This window comes from Schistocerca gregaria, chromosome 1 (genome assembly GCF_023897955.1).
Source record: "Schistocerca gregaria isolate iqSchGreg1 chromosome 1, iqSchGreg1.2, whole genome shotgun sequence".
Taxonomy (NCBI): domain Eukaryota; kingdom Metazoa; phylum Arthropoda; class Insecta; order Orthoptera; family Acrididae; genus Schistocerca; species Schistocerca gregaria.
In genome coordinates, this window is record NC_064920.1 from 751,881,608 (window position 1) to 751,903,402 (window position 21,795).

General features: G+C 38.6%; 1 protein-coding gene across 4 annotated transcripts in view; it reads right to left on the bottom strand.

The window, feature by feature from the left end:
• Window positions 1-2,477: 2,477 nt before the first annotated feature.
• The window catches only part of LOC126267692 (probable 3',5'-cyclic phosphodiesterase pde-5), a 1,251,264-nt gene continuing 1,231,946 nt past the window's right edge, over window positions 2,478-21,795 (bottom strand). For all 4 annotated transcript variants that reach the window (XM_049973005.1, XM_049972997.1, XM_049973010.1 and 1 more), the window contains exon 16: window positions 2,478-7,395. In XM_049973005.1, the coding sequence (XP_049828962.1) occupies window positions 7,132-7,395 (264 nt within the window). In that variant the 3' untranslated portion in view covers window positions 2,478-7,131. The remainder of the gene's footprint in view (window positions 7,396-21,795) is intronic.

Here is a 21,795-nt window from a genome sequence, read left to right on the forward strand (position 1 = left end):
TGGAATCCATGAAAATCAACGAGTGGGACCATTCCAAATGGCACATCTTCTCACTCCTCATTTTAATACATTTTAAGTCCACACAAACCTTGTAAATACAACATCAGGCAAAGTGGGTATGCCGTATTCAATTTACATAGTCGGCGTTAAACAACGCACGTCAAAGCGCGGTGCAGCTGTGAGTGCTGTACAAATGTTCTTATTTTGAATCACGAAGCGAACTCTGTTGCGGCTGCTCCTTGAGACACGATATGCTGTACTACCTTAATATAGTACCTCCAAGTGTTTGCTTAGTTACAAGGAGTATGAATTATTGTTTACATGCCGAAAACACCTATGTCTAGATGTGTTACGACAACGATAAACAATATGTTGATAAAGACGGAAATCTTATTTTTATTAAACGAGATTTACTTTAAATTCTCTCCACTGCAATGTAAGCACGTTGCACACGTTATCACATGTTTGAAAAGAAAATATACATCGTGTGACACTTTCATGAAGAGTATTTTTATTTCTTGTACTATATCGCATCACGTAGTGAGGCGCTCTTGCTACGTTCTGTGCACGCTGTTTATGTTGATGTTTGATGTATTGCCAAGATGAAAAGCGAAGATATAATCATCCTTGCTATGTCACCTTCTTGTCCCTTTACTGTAGAATGGTTGAGCTAGCTCCCATGCCTTTTATGTGATGTAGTAAACATTACACTACCCTGGTAGCATACTGTGCAGTATCTGAAAACAGTCCGCCTCGGTAGCGTTACCCGCAGGGGGCCCGGGTTCGATTCCCGACAGGGAACTGGGTGGTGTGTGTCCTTCATCAACATTGACTCGCTAGTGGCCGAAGTGGAGTCAGCTAAATACGACTTGCAATACGGCGGTCCAACTCCCCTGAATGGGGCCTCCCGGCCAACAATGCCATGCGACCATTTCATTTTTTTATCTGAGAACAGATTTCTTTCAATACTCCACTATAAACACGCCTTTCACTTTTCATAAATACTATCCTAAACACTATGCTTGGATAGGTCTGAAATTATTTTCCACTGCTTTTAAGGTCACAACATTAATTGTGTAGATGGCTGGTACTGGATAACTGTTAAATCTCTGTTCAGTATCTCAATGGGACATTAGATCGCAATATTCGTTTCTTCTGGCCTCTACATCAACATAATAAAGAAAACTCCAGATTATCTGGTTTAATGTGGACGCTAGACTCCGCAGATAACTGTAAAACACACATAATCCAAACTGCACATATTTTTACTGGATTCTGTTGTTTACAGCTTCATGTCTCGTTTGAAATTCCACCGAAATATTTACACATTAATCGCTTAAGACACACTATATTTCGTTGTTACTGGTTTTCAACTCAGTTTCTGGACATAACCTTCAGTTTTCTCTGTTTTTTTTTTTCATTCAGCTGTTTTCTGAGGTATTTTCATTGGTACAATAAAAAGAATTTTGTCGCGCATTCTCTAATAACAGATCAACGCATTTCTATGTCTCCATATGTGACAAAGGATTCCCCTAATACCTACTATTTGCTCTTTTCTTTACCAAACGGACATTGTTCGCTTACCTGCCCAAATCTTAGTTCATAGGCACAGCTACATAACCACTTGCAGATGTCCCCTTCATCAACGTCTTCACAATTTAAAAAATGATGTTTTAAACGAAAATATACTTTTTAAATATAACAGACTGTTTTTTTCCTTTTTTCAAAAATCCCACTAAACACAGATAATCCACAGATTGAACAATCCGCACATGCATAATCCGGAACTTGCTGAATTTCTGTTTCACACTCATTGCTCATTACTGCAAAATTGATAAATACGAAAAATACATATTGGTGGTGGTATGGGTTTAGGTGTTCAGGGGAGTTGTTGCTCCATGGAGTCACATCAAGCAATTGCTTATAACATTGTATATGTATGCTTAAGTATTATGATATTGGATCCATTGGAATCAGAATGTACAAAAATTAGTATAATTGCCTGGAACCAAAACTTTCTTACTACATTAATTAAAGAACTCTAATATGCCACTAAACTATAAGCACTATATTTTACCCTGGAAAGTAGTCAACTAAGTTTAAAATACATTTAATATTATTTCATTTAGGTCTATTAGTATCAACTGAAGCCTATTGGCCACTTTTTGAAGAAATGTTGCAATCATAAACATTTCAATAAGATCAGAAGAAATTCATTCCTACATCACTGAATCATTGAACAATTTCTTACCTTGTCACTAATTCGTTTTGGGCGTTCTATTATATGCTAATATTTGAAAATAACAACTTCATTTTACCTGATTCCTAAAATAAGAAAGAAAACATTTTATTCTGATTTTATTGTTTTGTGACATATTGGTCAAATGGCCTAAAATAAATACAGTAGTTCCCATATAATTACAAATCAGAGTAGAAGAATGTGGGTAATATGTATTGAAATTTGTCTGATGTAAAAATTCAAAGGTGAAAGTAAGTGCTTTTATTACATAACTTTATTCACTGTACAATGAATTTTGGTCTTGTTCAAAACTACTGCATGTTTAAATAAGTTTTAGAACAGACATAATTATAATACTGTTGCTATACAAACTATAAGAAGAGGGGTTTTAATTTATTTAAAAATCATATATTCACAGCACAGTGTTTCACAGGTACACAAATAATGCTCTTAAATGCTGAAAGATGAAATGATAAAGAGATTAAAAATATTTTTATATTCATTAATATATAAAAATAATATGTATGAGTCAGCAAAATATTTGTAAACATGCAACATGTGCTCATATAACTTGGATCTACATGGGGACTTCAGAAAAGTATGTTACAAACGCTAATACCATTGCACAATAGGAGTGAAGGATTGGCAGAAGAGTGTTCATCATTTGAATTTCCCACTGACACAGTTCCATTGCAATACAGTTAACAGGCACACCACAGTGAAGGTGTGAAACAGCACAGCAACTAGAAATGTGCTCCAAAGGTGAAGTATGTGGGACAGTATGATCCTTGTGAACAAAATGTCTAAATTGCATGCAGACTGACTGAAATTCTGCAAGCTGTAATGAAATGCTGCCAACAGGTTCACGAAGGCCATACAGATGTTGGTGATGCTGCTTAGGGAGGAATGCCATCGACATTGACCACAAACGCCAATATCCAGATAATCAACGAACTGATTCAAAGGAATCGCACATTTTCTGATGATGAGGACGTTGATACAGCATTTATCGAATGGTTCCATGACAATGGAGCAAATTTATATCATTGGAGAACAGATCAATCGGTAGAACCTGCTGACTGTTGTTTTCAGAGACTTGGTGACTATATTGGAAAATTGTATCATGTATTTGAGTCACTTTGAAGTGTAGTGCAGCGTTCAATAAAAGTTACTTGGTTTGCCACAATAATACATAACTCACTTTTTGAAGTCCCATCATATAATATAGATTTGTAGGAGAAAGAAGAATAATGTGGATATGTTCTTATAACATTGACAGATGTAACAATAAATCTCTAATGTATGACATACATATAACATAATTAAGATATACTTATTAAACAATCTTCTACCATTTTCCTGCAAGTACACATTCGTAGGAAAAGTGCATTGCACTCAACCTAAAAAATCAATCATCAGAATAAATGAAACCTTACCCACATATATATCCAGTACAGGATACAATGAATATTAACATAGATTAATTTTATCTCTGATGTACATGATAAATTTAATTTAAAATTTACTTGTAGTGTACAGCAGACTTTGTAGAAACACTCTTTATATAGGAAATGTAAAAATGAAGGTACATTTTCACAAGAAAAACCTAAGGAAAAACGCAAACCCTGTGGAACAAACATTTGGAAACAGTTCTTGGATCATGAATACAAATGGACATACAAAATTCTCAGGCTGAACAAAAAAAAATGCCAAAATAACTCACCATTCTCTTCAAAACAATGATGTATGCACTGACACTGGTGTTAAACTGATGTTTCATTAGCTTTTTGAGAAGTTTATAATCCATGAACAACAGGATTATATTCTTGAGAGAGACAAAATTGTTTTGTTTAACAGCACAAAACAATAAAATCACAAGAAAAGGATGGTAATAAGCCACATGCAATCATTTTAGGAAGTGCGACTTTAAAATCTGGAGATAATTTGAATCACAAACATAATTAGAAAAAGTGTGTATTGGACATAGAAGTTATAAACATTTTAGAAAAGTAAAAAAAAATAAAGAAATATAACTGCATTTGGAACAGTGAAGTTACAAACTCATCAGAGACCATTAGTACATGTTTCATGGAAATTACATCACTACAAAAAGTGACAGCGTAATATAAAAATGTTTACAGGTTGTAATTGCGTCAGACAATATACAGTTACTACATCCTGAACAAGGATATGGTACTGAATGACATCATATCATTAAAACTGTTCATTATAAACATACATTTTAAATAAGGTAATTTAACTCTCACTGTGAAGCAGATATTGTACTGCTGTGATGAAAAACTAAATTCATTTTAAATAAGATAATTTAATTCTCAATGTGGATCAGATATCATACTGCTGTGATAAAAACTAAATTCAGAGAGAAATTTGTAATCCTTGTTTGATTAAAATGACAACAACATAAAGTATACAGAAACAGCCTAAAATTTATACCTGTAAGAGATGGTTACAGTAGTCAAATGATTAAAATCACTGGGTGGGCAACAAAGTGGCATAGAGGCACATGAAGCCTTATTTTTCTGAGGTAGATACTTTAGGAGGATAAAAACAAGTGTACCAGACACTGTGATATGTAGTTCCATTATAGATTATAAAGTACGTGTATGAAAATAGACAGATAGTACATTCTGGACCTTGTGAGTCCCCTTTAGAGATTACAGCTAGTATAAAATATAAGTACATAAAACTAGTACAAGTTATTCAACACAGAAATAGTTTGATTTAAATCAAAACAGATCTATTGGAAGGTTTATCAATACTTACATTTTAGATCACATACTACTCAAATCATCTGACTAGTGCTATATCAATATTTACAAACACATTTTCTGATGTCTGATGTTCTCTTATGTACAGAAATGTATATTCACATTTACTCACAATATGGATGTTTTCCAATTGAGGGGGAATTATTTTAATTATTATAGGGTCTATGATAGGAAAATTTATCTCTAATTGTTTTACAGCTGATTTTATATTATGTAAATATAACAACATATAACATTAATTTATTTACTGTATTTGGATATGCAGTTCTCATTGGTTATGATAATAACTGAAGTAAAACAGTTTTCCATTATTACAATTTTTTCTATAAAAATCTCATAAGACATACACATTAGTTTAGTTTCAGATTCACATAGATATTCCAGGTAGTAGTTAAATCATATTTTAACTCAGATACTAACGGTTACTAGAAATGTGTGTGGCTTGAAATAGCAGTCTACATTCTGAAAAGACAAAGAAATCTTACCTAATGTCATATTTGAGCCTGTCATTAAACATAAGTTACAGGGGATACATAATTATGAAAAATAAAATAATATGTGGAATCGAAAAGTATATTATATTCTCTCCTTACTTCAGATTTATACATGGCATCAGGATGCGACAAGATTTTACTCAAGGGTTACAAAACACAGTTGCACGTATTGTGCAATCTGTGGTATATAAATCTGCCATTTAACAATATCAGTCCTCAGTCAAAAAAAAACTTATAATGTATACCATAATGTTATACAGTGGGTTGTGAACATTACTAAAAGTAAAGAACTAAATATGTGAAAGAAATAACAGGGTAGTTTCTTGTAATGTTAGACTGTGCACACAAGAGGCCAACTCATTCAAGAAAGAGGAGTAAGTAAATATTAAAAAAAATATTATACTTGTTCATTATTGTAGATCACTAAAAGAGGAGATCTGCAAAAGATATACATAAGAATACAACAGGCTCACTGACGAAAATTTATTTTTGATGAGCAAAATCAATATATCTTCAATAGAACTGAATTATGATAGGGAGAATGAAACAATAGTATTTTTTTCATAATCAATCAAAAATTTCTGCCAATAAAATCTGACTCAATTATTTAGTCTTTTGTCTAAGAAATGCAGATAATATATGAGCACTTATTTGAAATTTATGATTGAAAAGTAATGAAAATGAAATTCTGTAAGTGGTGTATTGTTTGCAGAAACTGAAGTAACAAATAGTTAAAATATACAAAAAAGCTAATAAACTTACTAAAAACCAAGGTACAATGTAAATACAAGAAAGTTGGCTAAAAAGTGAAACATGTGTGCCACTTCTGATCGGCGTGAATAAAATTGTGGTATTACCACTGATGGAAACATTATTTTGCGGTTTGCAAAGCAATGCAACCTGGAAAATGTCACTGAGGGATATAGTTTCCTTTTAGGATAAAACTATAGCAGTTCACATAAAATATGAAGATCCTATAACATGACACACTTGTTCATGAACAGCCATGAAGTGTAATTAGTGTTTTTAATATAAAGACTACTTAGATATGAAATAAATAACTGACATGAAAAATGAGGCCCCATTTCAGCAGATATTTGGCTGTTTACAAACAGGAACTTAACGAGTTTGATAGTCAGCATGTCTCATACCTCAGAATGCAACATCATTCTCAATCAAGACAACATCATAGAATCTATTTGTGTAATTGGAAGATTATACTTCATATTATTTGGGTGGGTTAGCTGATTTAGCTATATATGACTAGAACAATGATTTAATAATATTAAATATGTGTTTTTCCTTTTTGCAGAAATTTTAGGTTTTTAAATACATGTCGTTCTCCACACTATTTTTAATGACAAACACTATATAGCACAGAACGTGAAAATTGTGTAGAAGTTCAGTTATTTGAATGTGTTATACTTCTTTTCATATCCAAATACGTGAAGTGCAACATCACAAAAGAAAATTATAGATTCAAGCCCACATTCAGGACATCATTACAGTTTATTTACCATGGAAAGATGAAGATGTTTCTTTAGTATTGTTTGTTTGTTGGCATGACTCATCTGATGGGCGTCATACAGTATTCTACTGATCATACACTTCAGGTATTGTTGGTAGTATCGCTATTTTCGCTCGTCATTTCGTCATTTGCAAGGGGTGGTGGTGCTGCCTGAGAAGCGAGACCTTGAAGAATATCATTTACTGGCTGCAGAAGACCTTTCGCCCGACGTAATTTATCCTCTTCATCAATCTTTCGCCATCTTGCCAAATTGGCGTGACATTGGTCAAGTAATGGTTTCGTCTCTGGTATCAATTGGTGCAATAAGGAGTAGCATGGTATACAGATGCTGGTCAGGAATCCCACCTGCAAAGTAACAGATGTTAATGACCTTGTGATTGTCTGCTGTTAGATAGACAGTGAAAATGCAAATAAAATTATTTAAAATGAAACCAAAGAAGAGCTATGATTTCTATCACATTTAAGAAATCAATCAATCAATAATTATACATTTTTAAGGTAACTGTGTTGTAGGTGCAAAATTTATCTATGAAAATGAGAAGAAATTTAAGTAGCTGCTGTGATGGTTGTGTTTAAATGGATTTAAGAGTCTGATTTTGACATCAGAAGTCTGAGATAGCTAACTTACATGTTATTCAAGCAAGCAGCTAAATTTCTTCTACTAACAAGGAATACGAGCCAATTGAAATTTCAAGAAATGACGAGAGCACTATATTCTTTAAGATAAGACTGTAATAACATGTATTAATGTCATCAAAGTGTTCCACGTTCGCAAGTTTTATTTTAGGTGCTTCATTATGACATAAATGTCGAAACTGGCTGCTAGCGCAATTAGTAAATAATAATACAGACTACTAGGGTCTATGTTTTTATTCACAAAATTTCTAGAGGCAGTGCTCCACACAGAAACAAAATTATTCTTTAAGATAAACCATTAAAGTGACTTGTTCTGCCAGTCATTCGAAGACGAAATATAACTGTCTTATTTCATTGCCAATATGTCTCAGGTTGTAAGCACAGTTACTTTTGGGGAGGCAATATTTTTATTTCTCTAACTTACAGGCTCCAGAAGCACTGCCATAAATTGTATGATTATGAATGACCAATCTTTGCATTTTTCACTTTCTTCACCTGCTACTGAGGGAACTAGTTTATGTTTGGTCTGGAAATACGTAATTTATTGATAATGGAAGAAAATAGCCAGGCCTCTAATAATTTATTAAATTAACCTAGTAAATGCAACAGACCATTATGACGTTTGACACAGTAACAAAATACGGTATTTTTACATATTATTCTGGAGTATTTCGTGCTCATGATAACACAAATTGAACGAAGTAGGGTTCTTGGGTTTATAGGTAATCGCACATGTAGATTCACTTATCGCGTCATTTTGATCTGGGTGCAAAGAAAAACTATGGGAAATGTTTTAAAAGTTTCTTAAGGTAAAATTACTAAATATTAGAGATGCGACGTTACGGCTCATACAATTTCGTTCACAAAAATATCCTAAAGCAGTAAGAATCGTTGGGAGATTCTGTATAATGATCCAATGCATACTACCCATTTCATTTGAAGTATTTCTTCCCACATTCAACCCATCTCTTCATTATTTAAATCGTGCCCCAATTTTCCCAAGATTCTTCTGGCAGTTGTGCATATCCTTGTCCCATATTTCCAGTAGGCCTTCGAGCGAAACTGGGACAAGCCTAGATCAATAGAAAGTGTTTTTTGGATATTTGAAACCGCTACAGAATTTTGACCAGCAGATAGGCAGGCTGCCGTATTTCGTGTCTTGATAGGAATATAGTAATATTACAGCCAGCTGTTATCAACAATAACAGTGCTCTTCACATAGCGGGAAGCGCCGGTATTTCTTGGCATCGCAAATATGATGTTATATCTGTTCCTTTGTCAAGGTGTGTGGTTTCCATAGATATAAAAGTAGCTTCTCTATTAATATAATACTGCTGCGATTTCATATATCGCTAATGGTGAGTGAGGGGCATGGCCACTGTGTAGACTCCAATAACCTACTGGAATGGTTGGTGTATTTTCCCGGACCGGAAGACAGCGACTCCAGCCAAGGCGAAGAAAGGGTCTTTTGCATTTAAAGTGTAGCACTACTGCAGCTGACGGCTGCACCTTGGTGGTTAAGTGATCCTGTTTAGCGAATAGTTGCTGTGTACTAGCAACGTATTGCGTGTATTGGTTAACAAGTAATGTTACACGTGGGAAGTCCTTGGTTGTAGTCCGGAATGTTTTGTTTGTTGTGTGATGACATACTTTGTCACGCAAACGTGTTCCCTAAAGACAGCATCCATTTGGTTATGTTAATTACATGCCACTGACGCGATTGTTTAGAATGTTTTATCATAAAGAAAGTAATCTTGTCTTATTATGCTGTGAGCATGAGTGATTTGTTTTATGGCATCTCTACAATGGAGGTTATGCTATGTAAAAGTGATTAATTTATATGTTCTGCTGAAGAGAAGATTGTATGCATAGATAGTCTGTAGATATTTGATATTAACTTGTTGTTGTGACTGGTTGATGATTGGCGTCACCATAGACCAATTTTTTGCTGCATGCTATGTGGGTAATCTTCATTAAATATATCTTGGTTTCATATCAAAAACTGCAGAAGCTATTTACGTTGTCTCTTCCTGTCTGTGGCCAAGGACTATATTTTCTAATTGTTATGGCTGTTGCCCGACTGTGCGTGCTAATTTTAATTCTATATCATTGTGCTGAAGGCATTTTTTTGAAAGTCTTTAGTCTAAACTCTGTTGCCAAGAGCTATATTCGACTGAAAATTAAGCTTTGTTTAATTACTATTATACTGCTGCCTACAACATTTTATGTTTAATAAATTAGTTGCTAAATTGAGTCTACACCTTCACAACACATAGTCTGAACCCCAATTCAACCAAATCCCACGCTACAATGGCACTGCTGAATATTCTCGACTTGAGACTGGGTCTCTTTTGTCCTTTGCCGATCTGAGACACTCTTTCATCTTCTTGATCGGCTGCAAGTACATTTCCTAATAAAAACTGAAGATCCCAGGAGACATGGCCAGATCTGTGTGTACCTTCGCACACGTGTAGTCGATCAGAATGTATCTACATGATGAGAGCTGCAATTCTCAGTGACAGGTAGAATGGTCACCTTAGTGCATTAGTGTTGTTCATGTTTAGTGTTGTCACCAGACCTAGAAGTATGTATAATGGACATAACAGGATCAGATGTTGAATGATGATTGTGAAGGACGCGGAGATGCTTCTTACTTGCGTGAGACAGTGCGTTATCAGTATCTGCCAGACTCTCAAAATGGCCTCATTGTGGGACTCCATTCGGCTGACTGGTCGAACCGTGAAATATCCAGTTTTCTGGGTCATTCTGATTTGACAGGGTCACGGCTTAGTTGGGCAAACATACTTATTGTCAATGTCTCAGTAGGCCACATCTGACCATCACAAGGGAGGACCACCATACTGTGCACCAAGCACCTACATAGCCCCTTCACGTATGCATCTGCCATCTGAGAAAAATTAATTGCTTCCTTCAACATTTTGTATTATCTGGAGTCGTAGGCTGGAGGCTAGCAGCGACCAGACCAGCAAACTACCATCCTACACATACGTTGCTGAAAACACCACAACACAATCTGCTGCACATGGAGTGGTGCTGTAACTGGGAATCATAGATTGCTGATGAATATCACGACATTGTAATCAGTGATGAATCGCGGCTCTACATTACCCTGGATGATCTTCATTGGTACGTGTGTTGACGACCCCAGGAGAGGTCCAATATTTAGGAGAATCCCTGGTGACATGGTGTGGGGAGCCATCAGATACAACTTCAGGTATCTTTTGTCCTTTGCCAATCTGAGACACTCTTTCATCTTCTTGATCGGTCTGCAAGTACATTGTCTAATAAAAATACTGACGCTCCCAGGAGACATGTCCAGATATCAGTGTACCTTCGCACATGTATAGTCCGTCAGAATGCATTTAAATGATTAGAGATGTGGGAGCTCTTGATGGCACAACCTTACTTCACAGACATTCTGTGACTTCAAGTGTTACCGCTCATGTGACAGTATCGTGGTGTTGTTTTTCAACAGGACAATGCTCGTCCACACAAGGCATGGATCTCTATGAAATGTCTGAGTGGTTTTGAAGCACTCCCACGGCCAACAAGATCCACAGGTGTGTCCCTGATAGAACATTCGTAGAAACAGTTATAACAGTTGTGAGCCAGCTTGCCTCAGGAAGGGATAGAACAGATTCATGACAATCTTTGTAACCGAATTAGTGAATGCAAGCAGATCAGAACAGGTAAAATGTCGCATTGATAAGTGGTCCCAAGTTCTTAACAAATTTTACTCAATTTTGTAATCAGTGCTATTGCTCCAGACACTCTCTTAACATGTGAAGATTCATCTCGTTTCCTCCTCTTTTCTGGATGCTACCCTTTTTTTTTTGGCACGCAGTGCCTCCTTTATGCGCAATACGTCTTATTCTATCAGCTTTGGAATGTGTGGCAGAAAGGCCATAACTGACATTTCTTCTTCTGAAGTATCACTTTTCTGGGTGTTTGGATTCGCCACTTCTCATATACCTGGTGGGGTACCCATTACTTCTGTTACTTCTAAGAATGCATTCCATGTGTTGGATTTTGCGTCCGAGTAGTTGTACCTCACATATTGGTCTTGTGCGCACTGTTAAAATATTAATCATTCCTCTTTTTTTCTCAGGTGATAATCTGATAACTCTTTAAAGCATTTGTCCGCGCGTGTCGGTTTCCAACACACGCTGTGTCCCAGTTTCTCATTATTCCGCATAGCCACATCTAGAACATGTAACAGTTGGTCCTTTTCCACTTCACCGAGAAGTCACTCACCATGTCTCTACACGAACAAGGTGTTACCAAAGTATTTGTACCACATCTTAGGTTGAAAGGTGCCAAGTCCAGTGCCTGCCTTTCGAAATGTTCTATAAAGGAATTAGCAACCACTTGAGTAAGTGAACTGCCCATGGCGACGCCTTCCTGCTATTACTAGAAATCGCCATTCCAAATAAATTAGCTCGTTGGAATACAGAGTTTGTAGCTTGGTGATGTTCTGCAGCAAAATGGAACTGATTGGATCCAGAGAACCACTAAGTGGCACTTTGATCCAAGTTTTAGGTTCTGCAGCTTCTCAGTGAAATATGCTGAGTCCTTTATCTATGTGTCAGTCTTTCTCGTTTTCAGCTGAAGCAGAGGGATCTAGTATTTAGCCAGCTGATATGCCGGTGAGCCAGGAGTGCATACAGTGGGTCTTAATGGTACATCATCTTTGTGGATTTTTGGCAATCCTTACAGCTGAGGTCTTAGGACTTCCGTGTTGCACAGGTTCCTCTGTATGTGCACCGAGAGACGAGATGCATCGATGAATCGATTCGCGTTCCACAAGATCCGCTGCATTGGAACTGCACTTAACTGTCAGTATATCGTCGGATATGGTGAGTCACGTACCTTCTGCTCATAAACTTCGGTCTTCAATTCAGTGGTCGCGTTTCCCTGTCGGATGGCAGTATCAATACGCTCTTATCAGTGTTAATGCTCTTGATAACATGGAATGCTTCTCTTTCAAGGCTGCAAAGGTGGTGATTTTGATCAAGGCAATAACCTGGAGCTTTCTGTGCGTATTTCCTCGATTTTTTCACATGAAAGGCTCCGGATGGCCACAACAGTGTTAGCAGTGATATCCTTCGTAGATAAAATTCTGAGGATGATAGCGAAATTCCTTCCTTTTTGAAGAACACATAGTTCCTCTTAGGCCAGTGGTCGTTCATTTAAATTCACCATTGTGTGTGGCATGTGAATCGTCTTGTCGATCTTGTCGATCTTTCAAACTTTTTCTTTCGTTGTTCTGTGCAGTGGTCGAAATCATTCTGCGTGTTACCTGTAGTCATGCTGTCGATCTTATCCCAGTCGTCTCGACGGATGGTGTTGACGGAAAATGTCTACAAGTTGTTAATAGTTTTTGTCAAGTCTGTCTGCACTACATGAACTTGTTTATAATGATCATTCCATCCTGTCGTAGTTACGACGGACATGGGCAGAGGTGGTGTTTGTATTTCATGAGCATAGATGTCGTCCCTTTATCTCAGCACGGCGATAAAAAGGCCTGAGGGCGCGGGTTTTCTTCTTTTTTCGGTGGTCAAGGCGTTGGTACCATCTTCAAATCACCGTAGAGGCGTAATACAAAATTGTTAACGTATTGCCTGTTGGCTTCTATCTCGGGATATTGGACGGACAATTGTTTAACAATTTTGCTGACATGGTCGAGTACGGCCTTCCTACAACACATCCGAAGGGTGACATACAGAGCAGACCGTATATTACGCAAACATTGTTTACCAACTTAGCAAAAATATCAAAAGTGTCTCAGATCGGCAAACAACAAAAGGACCCACTCGCAAGGTAGGGGATATACCGCATACCACGTTCAAGAGAAAAAACAATGTTGGAAGGACTGGGCGATCCAGCACCAGAATTTCCGAACACAAACGACATTACAGATTACGAAAGGTAGAGAAATCAGCCGTAGCGGAGTCCGCGCTGTGAGGTCGACGACTTAATGAAATTGGTTTACACGAAGGTTCTCGATGTGGAGAAGAGCTGCCATGCCCAGCTATTTAAAGAAGCCACTTAATCTCTCAAAAATACCAACAGTTTCAACTAGAAAGACGAAAACCTAAAGGTAAAAGAATCCTGGGTTCCTGTGCTGCAGCAACCTACCACTGCAGGTAGCAAGTGGAGAGCTACAGCAATAACGATCAGGGGAAAACCTCCAGACAATGGCGCAAAAGTTACATATGTTCTTCGGCCACGGGCTCGACTCCATTCCGCCACTAGCAATGGTGAACCTCTGGCGCGGCTTGCCACTCTTGCTGACAAAACGTCAGGGAACTTATTCAAGAAAGAAAGCGAGACAGAAGCCAACAGATAATACGTCATGTTATTTTCCAGAGACTTCCTGCAACGAGCTACAGTTTTTAAATAGAACTTTTTCCTATGGCGTGAATGCTGAAGGGCAGGTTCAGGTGCCTAATTGGAAAGTTTTTCCCTAACTTTTGCGCCTACAAGCACTTTTCCTTCACGAAGTGTGAGAGCTGTATGGGTAAATGTAAATGTCGGTGTCGATGACTGTAGTGGACGTGTATGTAGTGTAGTGTCATGCTGATGTCGGAGGTGATGGGGGAGGGAGAGGATGAAACCCGGTGCCGACACATACTCCACTGCTCTCGAAGAGCACCAAGGGGATCGTAGAGCTTAATGGCAGTATCCCAAACGGATCGCCGTCAACAGTGTCGCATGCCCCCACTTCACGAGACATAACAGAGAGGTTCCAAATTTAATCTGGGGGATTGACGCAAGGACTGGTGATCAGTCACTGTACGCCACCAGCCCTCCTGGTCTCTCTATCGTAAAGCGGAAAGGAACATTGTCAACAGCGTGCAGCGTACCCAGACGATCACCCAACCAGGTACTGGACACGCCCAACTGACTGGAACCAGTGTATCCACCTCGGCATAGACGTTGATTTTTTCATAATGCGTATCATGTATTTAAACTAACTGGCTACAATTCAATTTAAATCCAGTTTCTATCAATTTTACCTAGGAAGCTAGAGCCGTTCAAGTTTTAGGGGTGGTCGCAACATGTGTAAGTAGGCTGCTTAGGTCTTTTTAATGGTAACACCACGTAGCGCTCTGTATGAAAATCACTGGCTGTGCTGTGTGTAGCCTGTGACTAGTTGCATTGTTGTCTGCCATTGTAGTGTTGGGCAGTTGGCTGTTAACAGCGCGTAGCGTTGCGCAGTTGGAGGTGAGCCGCCAGCAGTGGTGGATGTGGGGAGAGAGATGGCGGACTTGTGAGACCGGATAATCTGGACAGAGACAGTATCTCCACTGCGCAACGCTACGCGCTGTTAACAACCAACTGCCCAACACTGCAATGGTAGCTCCTATTACTACAACTGTTATCTGTATTGTTATGTCCTTTAATGATGTATTTTGTACCTTTGTTATTGTATTCTTATGTTATAAAATTGTAATTGACACCAGTTCATCAACTTAAGTAACAATATGTGAGAAGTAGGGACTCATTGTGTTTGTACGTGTGTTAATAATTCAGCAAGGGACTGGATAACAGTATTGCTGGTTCTAAGGACATTTCAAACAAATTTTTTTGTGAGTGGACAAGTGGTGGTTTATGGACTTGCTATATTCTCCGCAAGACTCTTCGATGGTGATTGTGCACCTGCACAGTCGCAACAGATGACTGCTGGCCATCTCTACAAGAACTGCAGTGGGTCTGCACCTTTGATGACCCACCAATACCATTATTTCTACAAGGACTACAGTGGGTCTACACCTTTGATGACTCACCAATACCATTATTTCTACAAGGACTACAGTGGGTCTACACCTTTGATGACTCACCAATACCATTATTTCTACAAGGACTGCAGTAGGTCTGCTCTGTGATGACCTGCCTACCAATATTCTTCAAAACTTCGACTGACTCTTCTGTGGGTTTGCTCTGTTGTGGCCCATTACTTGTCTGCATGTCAAGACTCAGCACTGTCTTTCTGTTGGAAGGACAACACTACTTCTTCAAGACTGCATTGAAATCCACTACTTCCGTGTGCACTGTCTTTTACTGCTCAGACTTTGAGGAAAGAAAACTGCAGTTTTACTGTGATGAATGATCAGGACTGTCTTTATGGACTGTGAGAAAATTTTAGCTTTTGACGAACATTGTATCAATAAGTGTGTGCATTTGATTTCTTTGTTATTGTAATTATGAAAATTTTTTTCATATCTGTATTGGCCACTGCCCAAAACAATTTGTAAAATTTTTTGTGGGGGGCATGGGGGCTATGTAAGTAGGCTGTTTAGCTTTTTATATTGGTAACGCTACGTAGCACTCTACATGAAAATCACTGGCTGTACTGTGTGCAGTCTGTGGCTAGTTTGCATTGTTGTCTGCCACTGTAGTGTTGGGCAGTTGGAGGTGAGCCGCCAGCAGTGGTGGATGTGGGGAGAGAAATGGCGAAGTTTTGAAATTTGTAAGACTGGATGTCATAAACTGTTATATATACTATGACTTTTGATGACTATTAAGGTAAATACATTGTTTGTTCTCTATTAAAATCTTTCATTTGCTAACTATGCCTATCAGTAGTTAGTGCCTTTCGTAGTTTGAATCTTTTATTTAGCTGGCAGTAGTGGCGCTCGCTGTATTGCAGTAGTTGGAGTAACCAAGATTTTTGTGAGGTAAGTGATTTGTGAAACGTATAGGTTAATGTCAAAAAAAAAAGTTACTGTCTCTGTCCAGCTGATCCGCTCTCACAACTCCGCCATCTCTCTCCCTACAAAATTGGTTCAAATGGCTCTGAGCATTATGGGACTTAACATCTGTGGTCATCAGTCCCCTAGAACTTAGAACTGCTTAAACCTAATCAACCTAAGGACATCACACACATCCATGCCCGAGGCAGGATTCGAACCTGCGACCGTAGCAGTCGCGCGGTTCCGGACTGCGCGCCTAGAACCGCGAGACCACCGCGGCCGGCCTCGCCCTAGATCCACCAATGTTGGCGGCTCACCTCCAACTGCGCAACGGTACGCGCTGTTGACAGCCAACTGCCCAACACTACAATGGCAGACAACAATGCAACTAGCCACAGGCTGCACAGAGCACAGCCAGTGATTTTCATACAGAGCGCTACGTGGTGTTACCGTTAAAAAAACCTAAACAGCCTACTTACACATGCTGTAGGTAATTGCCTATTGTCAGATGGATGTTCCGGTGGCGGAATGTTCATTTCAGTGAGTTGTTCAAACGGCTGGCCATTTTTCTTAATGGAAAATTCAATATTCCATGTAACCGACCTGCAAAGATAGTGGGGGCGTGAAGCGACAAGATTCACTGATATGTTGTTTGAAATCATCTGAGGTTGTATGTTAAGAGACAAACATAACTTATTAGATACTCCCACAAAAGTAAATCTGCTGGGGTTAAATCAGGCGACCGGCTGGACTGCCCTGAGAACCACTGCGTCCTAACCATGTTTCAGGAAATCTGTTGTCCAAAAAGCACAATAACACGTGCAGAATGGGCTGTGTGACCATTATGCTGTATTCCCATGCAGCCTCTAATGTCTAGACTAACATTTTTAAGGAGAGCACCTAAACGGTCAGTGAAATAAGCACGATACATCTCACCTGTCAGAGTAACTGCTAAATAATGTGCACCAATGGTTTTATCTACAAAGCTTCCAACACACGTTGGAAGTTGCTTAGTTGCCAGTCACAATACCTAGTCTCAAAAGTATAGTTTCTTCCTCCTATTCTCAGTCGCAATCATATTGGGAAGATATTTTTTACCAAGTCATCGGAAAGGTATTCTGAAGGTCTCACAGTCTTTGTCTAGTCAAGAAGGCATGTATGACAGTAGGTTTTTCGGGAGTGGTAGTGCGAGCTCGTAGCAAGACAGCGCGGCCGCGCTCTCGTAGCATGTGCCCCGTGTGAACGACAAAGAGGCTGGTGTTAGATTTTATTGGAAATTTGTTGTTTTGTAACGTGAAGCAGAACGACGTTGCGGTAAAAATAAAATAATCAGGACAGGTTTATCGTGTAGCACTAGAAAACGCAATTTCCTCAAAAAAAGTAAAACTGAATAAACGGCGAAACAAAAACATACCCAACATCGCTTCAGCAGTTCGTCGAGTGTAAATAAACCATGTTTCTGTTATTCTGTTATTCATAAACAATTATCGCATTTATCTATAATAGCTGGAAACACTTGCGTTCGATCATAATGAAGGAAGTTCCACTGAGTACAAAATAACAATAACCGAGCGAGGTGGTACAGTAGTTAGCACACTGGATTTGCATTCGGGAGGACGACGGCCAAACCCGCATACCATCCTCTTTTATGTTTTCCGTGATTTCCATAAATAAATTCAGGCAAATTCTGGGATGGTTCCTTTGAAAGGGCACGGCCGATTGACTTCCCCATCCTTCCCTAACCCGAAGGGACCGATGACCTTGCTGTTTGATCCCCTCACCTCAAATCAGCCAAGCGACCAGCAACAATAATTATGTATATTTTCTACGTTTGTGCACGCGAAATCTATTTGCATCAAAAGTAATTGCTTTCGTTACATAAAAGTGCTGCTGTTCCAGGATCAACTAATTCTTCTTACTCATAAAATGCAATTTTGTGTTTTGTATGGATATATTATACACAACGGAGTAACACTGAACTATGCCCAGTTCTGATTGTGTGAATAACAAACAAACTAACGAAATAGCTTACAAAAACCCAGGAAGTCGTTGGCTCCCAGTGTCTCTCTGTACATTCATTTACTTTTCCTTCCCTACTAGTGGTACCTATACTATAGGTAATCCTACCATTTACTACGTCATTTATGCACTGTACAGAAACTATCGCATTCCAGTTTTGGTAGAGCGCAACACAAGTCTGATCTGTTGCTGCCTGTGTGTCCGGCTGATTTCCACCTGCAGCTTTGGTCGTTGCTTCCACATTTTCGCTATGGACGACTGAGCTACCATTTTGCTTTGAAGTTGTTTTCTGATACTCATTGTCATGCAATGAGTTACAAAAGTATGGTGATATTCAGGGATTGCATTTTGGCTGCTTGGCGTATTTGATTGCAGCGTTTTCAGGTCTTTAATGTGCCTTTACTTGTATTCATGTTTAACGGCCGTAGTTCGTACTTAACTTTCTATGCCCACGGTACAAAATGGGGTTTTCATTAGTCGATCCGAGCAGCAGACATCTTAAATACATCACATTTCATTTGTTTAAACTGTTCCAGGATTTTCAAATACATCTGAAGTTTTTCTTTGTTCAGTTCTTTCTTATTCGGTAGCCCTGCATGCCACCTGGAGCATGTACGGATAGTTGTACTCTTTTCATGTCAATGGTTATGGTATGAGTCGAAATAATTACATCAAACTAACTGAAGACTCCATGATTTATTTATGTTCCCATATCACTGATAAATTTATGTAGAAATATACGACTAATAACGTGGCATCGTTTGCATTTTGCACTTTGCACTTAACTTCAAGTATGAACTCTGATGCATATCCTACATTCAGCAGGCACGTTAGACAATGTGAGGGCATAATTGCAATAGGTATACATTTTTCCGAGAGGTGCAATTAGCAGTAAGATTTTGCTGTTCCTTGTATGCTTTACAAGTCTGAAGGTAAATGATGATGTGGAGATTCACAAACTGCTCATATTAGGTTCGATGTGATTGTTTTGGATCTTTATATTTCAGGTTTTGTGCAGAAAGTTGTTAGGGTATCGAATGGATCCATGCATGCTTATTGCATACCATAAGTTTTCCGAAACAGGTTATGAAATTTCTAGAAGTAACTGTGATCATAAAATCAACTTAAATATTCATTTACGCACACACTTCATTTCGTTGCGGAAAGTAAGCAATAACTACTCTAGAACAGGTTTTTGAAATACGGCCAAATTGCATTATAAATAATTTTTTGAGTGAAAACTTTGTGTAGAATGGGGTGCTTACTCAGGAAATTCTATCTGAAGACATACTTTGGGTTCTCAGAAAATTTCACAAAAGAGTAGTTGGCTTACAGCATTAACGGACGACATACAGTACCCACCCAGGATTTTCTGTGGCCCAGCAGTCTATATTAATCACTGCACCATAATTTTTGAACGTAGATTAATTAGAGAACACACCACTAATTGTAAGACGTCTGGAGTGAAATTATTCACTCTCCGACTGAAATAGTTCCCGTGCAGCTCATGTGCCAGGAACAGTTGGTACGGTGAAACTTGTGACCCTGTATTATTCGCCAGATAGATTTAAGACCTATACTAGAGACCGAAACAACTTCTCGCAAGCTGTCATGAGGATCGTGGTGTCTTGTTGCTGAAATGAACACTTCCATATAATCACTTTTTGCTTGCCTTCGTTCATTATGACAGCGCCTTATGTTTCTCGGAGTCGTTGTTCAGAACGTGAGAGATCGGTCGGCGTATCTCGTGGTATATGCCATGGCTCTTTCACTGGCATCGTGCCAGCGTTCTCCGAGCATCAGCCGGCCGCGGTGGCCGAGCGGTTCTAGGCGCTTCAGTCCGGAACCGCGAGACTTCTACGGTCGCAGGTTCGAATCCTGCCTCGGGCATGGATGTGTGTGATGTCCTTAGGTTAGTTAAGTTTAAGTAGTTCTAAGTTCAAGGGGGCTGATGACCTCAGATATAAAGTCCCATAGTGCTCAGAGCCATTTGAACCATATAGTGGGCAATTGATTAAACTGCTTTCTTGATTAAAAAATTCGAATTAATAATGCATTTGTTGTTTTAATGAATGAAATTCTCTATTAGCCACTTTATGAAATTTCTTCATAATTTTCTAAAATTGATTGTTGTTAGTTCTGGATACTAGTAATGATTGTGGATGTCTGATATGACGGAAGAGGCGCTATATAACATTTCCCGGCGCCAGGAAGAGAGAAAGAGGGCTACTACAAGACCGATGCCGAGCGTGGATCTAACAAAAACAGCGTACTACAGAATTGGTGAGCGTAGTCGATCCTGACAAAGCACTACAACAATGACCGTCAGTGGATGATGAAGACGATTCACTAAGGCGGGGATAAAGTTATGCTGCAAAACTGAATGTCACTGTAGTTTGCTGCCGTGCTATGTGCCTTTATGTTAGCTGATTAAACTTCACAAAACTGTCAAGGAGCAAGAGAATTCTTGTCTATAATGACGCATTCCCCCTATAATTTCATAATGAAACTATTCCTAATAATCTTTGAAGTATTTTCTTACACTTTCCCTGTTGAAAGCTATTTATACTATGTGAAATGGCGCACACAATATTGGAATTAGTTACTTTTGGTGTTTCGTTGCACGTAGACCTACATAAATAGAATTTTAGGGACATATAAACAAACTGACTGCAAGTAGAACAATTGTGAAGGTTTAGGCGACTACTGTCACAAGTTCCTTTTAATCTGGCTCGAAGTATCTAATGCATTATGGAAACGAAGGGCGCTGCGCAAGGTTTGCTGTAGTGTAGTTGGTTGTACCTGGAGACTCATAGGTGCAAGACTGAAACTGCTGCATATGGCGAAGGAGTCAAACAGCGAGCATAAAGGTATAAAGCACTGAAACCTAACTACGGTGCAACGAGTGAAGCGTGTCTGAAGAAAGTTTTTGTTAAGTGGAATGCAGTGGTTGTAGCAAGTTCATAACAAATTCGCGTCATTAATATCAAGTGCCATGTGAGGTTAAAGTAATTATTTTTATTGAACGGATACAAGTTACTTACACATAGTTAAAACGTAAAATGAATGAAGTATTGAAACATTTACCCCATTACGGATTCAAAGAAAACGGGAGAACTACGATAACATTCCACAACAGCGTACATGCTACTTGTAATTTAAAAACACTAGACGGATTCTCCCAACAACGTGAGCAGTACTGCTGTAAAACAGTTCTCCTATCAGAATGCACTCACATTATTTACCAAATATAAAACTGCTTATAACGAGCGGTCCCCAATTAGTTACGCAAGTACCTGCAGGTGTTGAAGAAGTTGCAGAGAACGGTAGGGACAACACGAGAACACGCAAAACACACGACATGGCCTCAAGT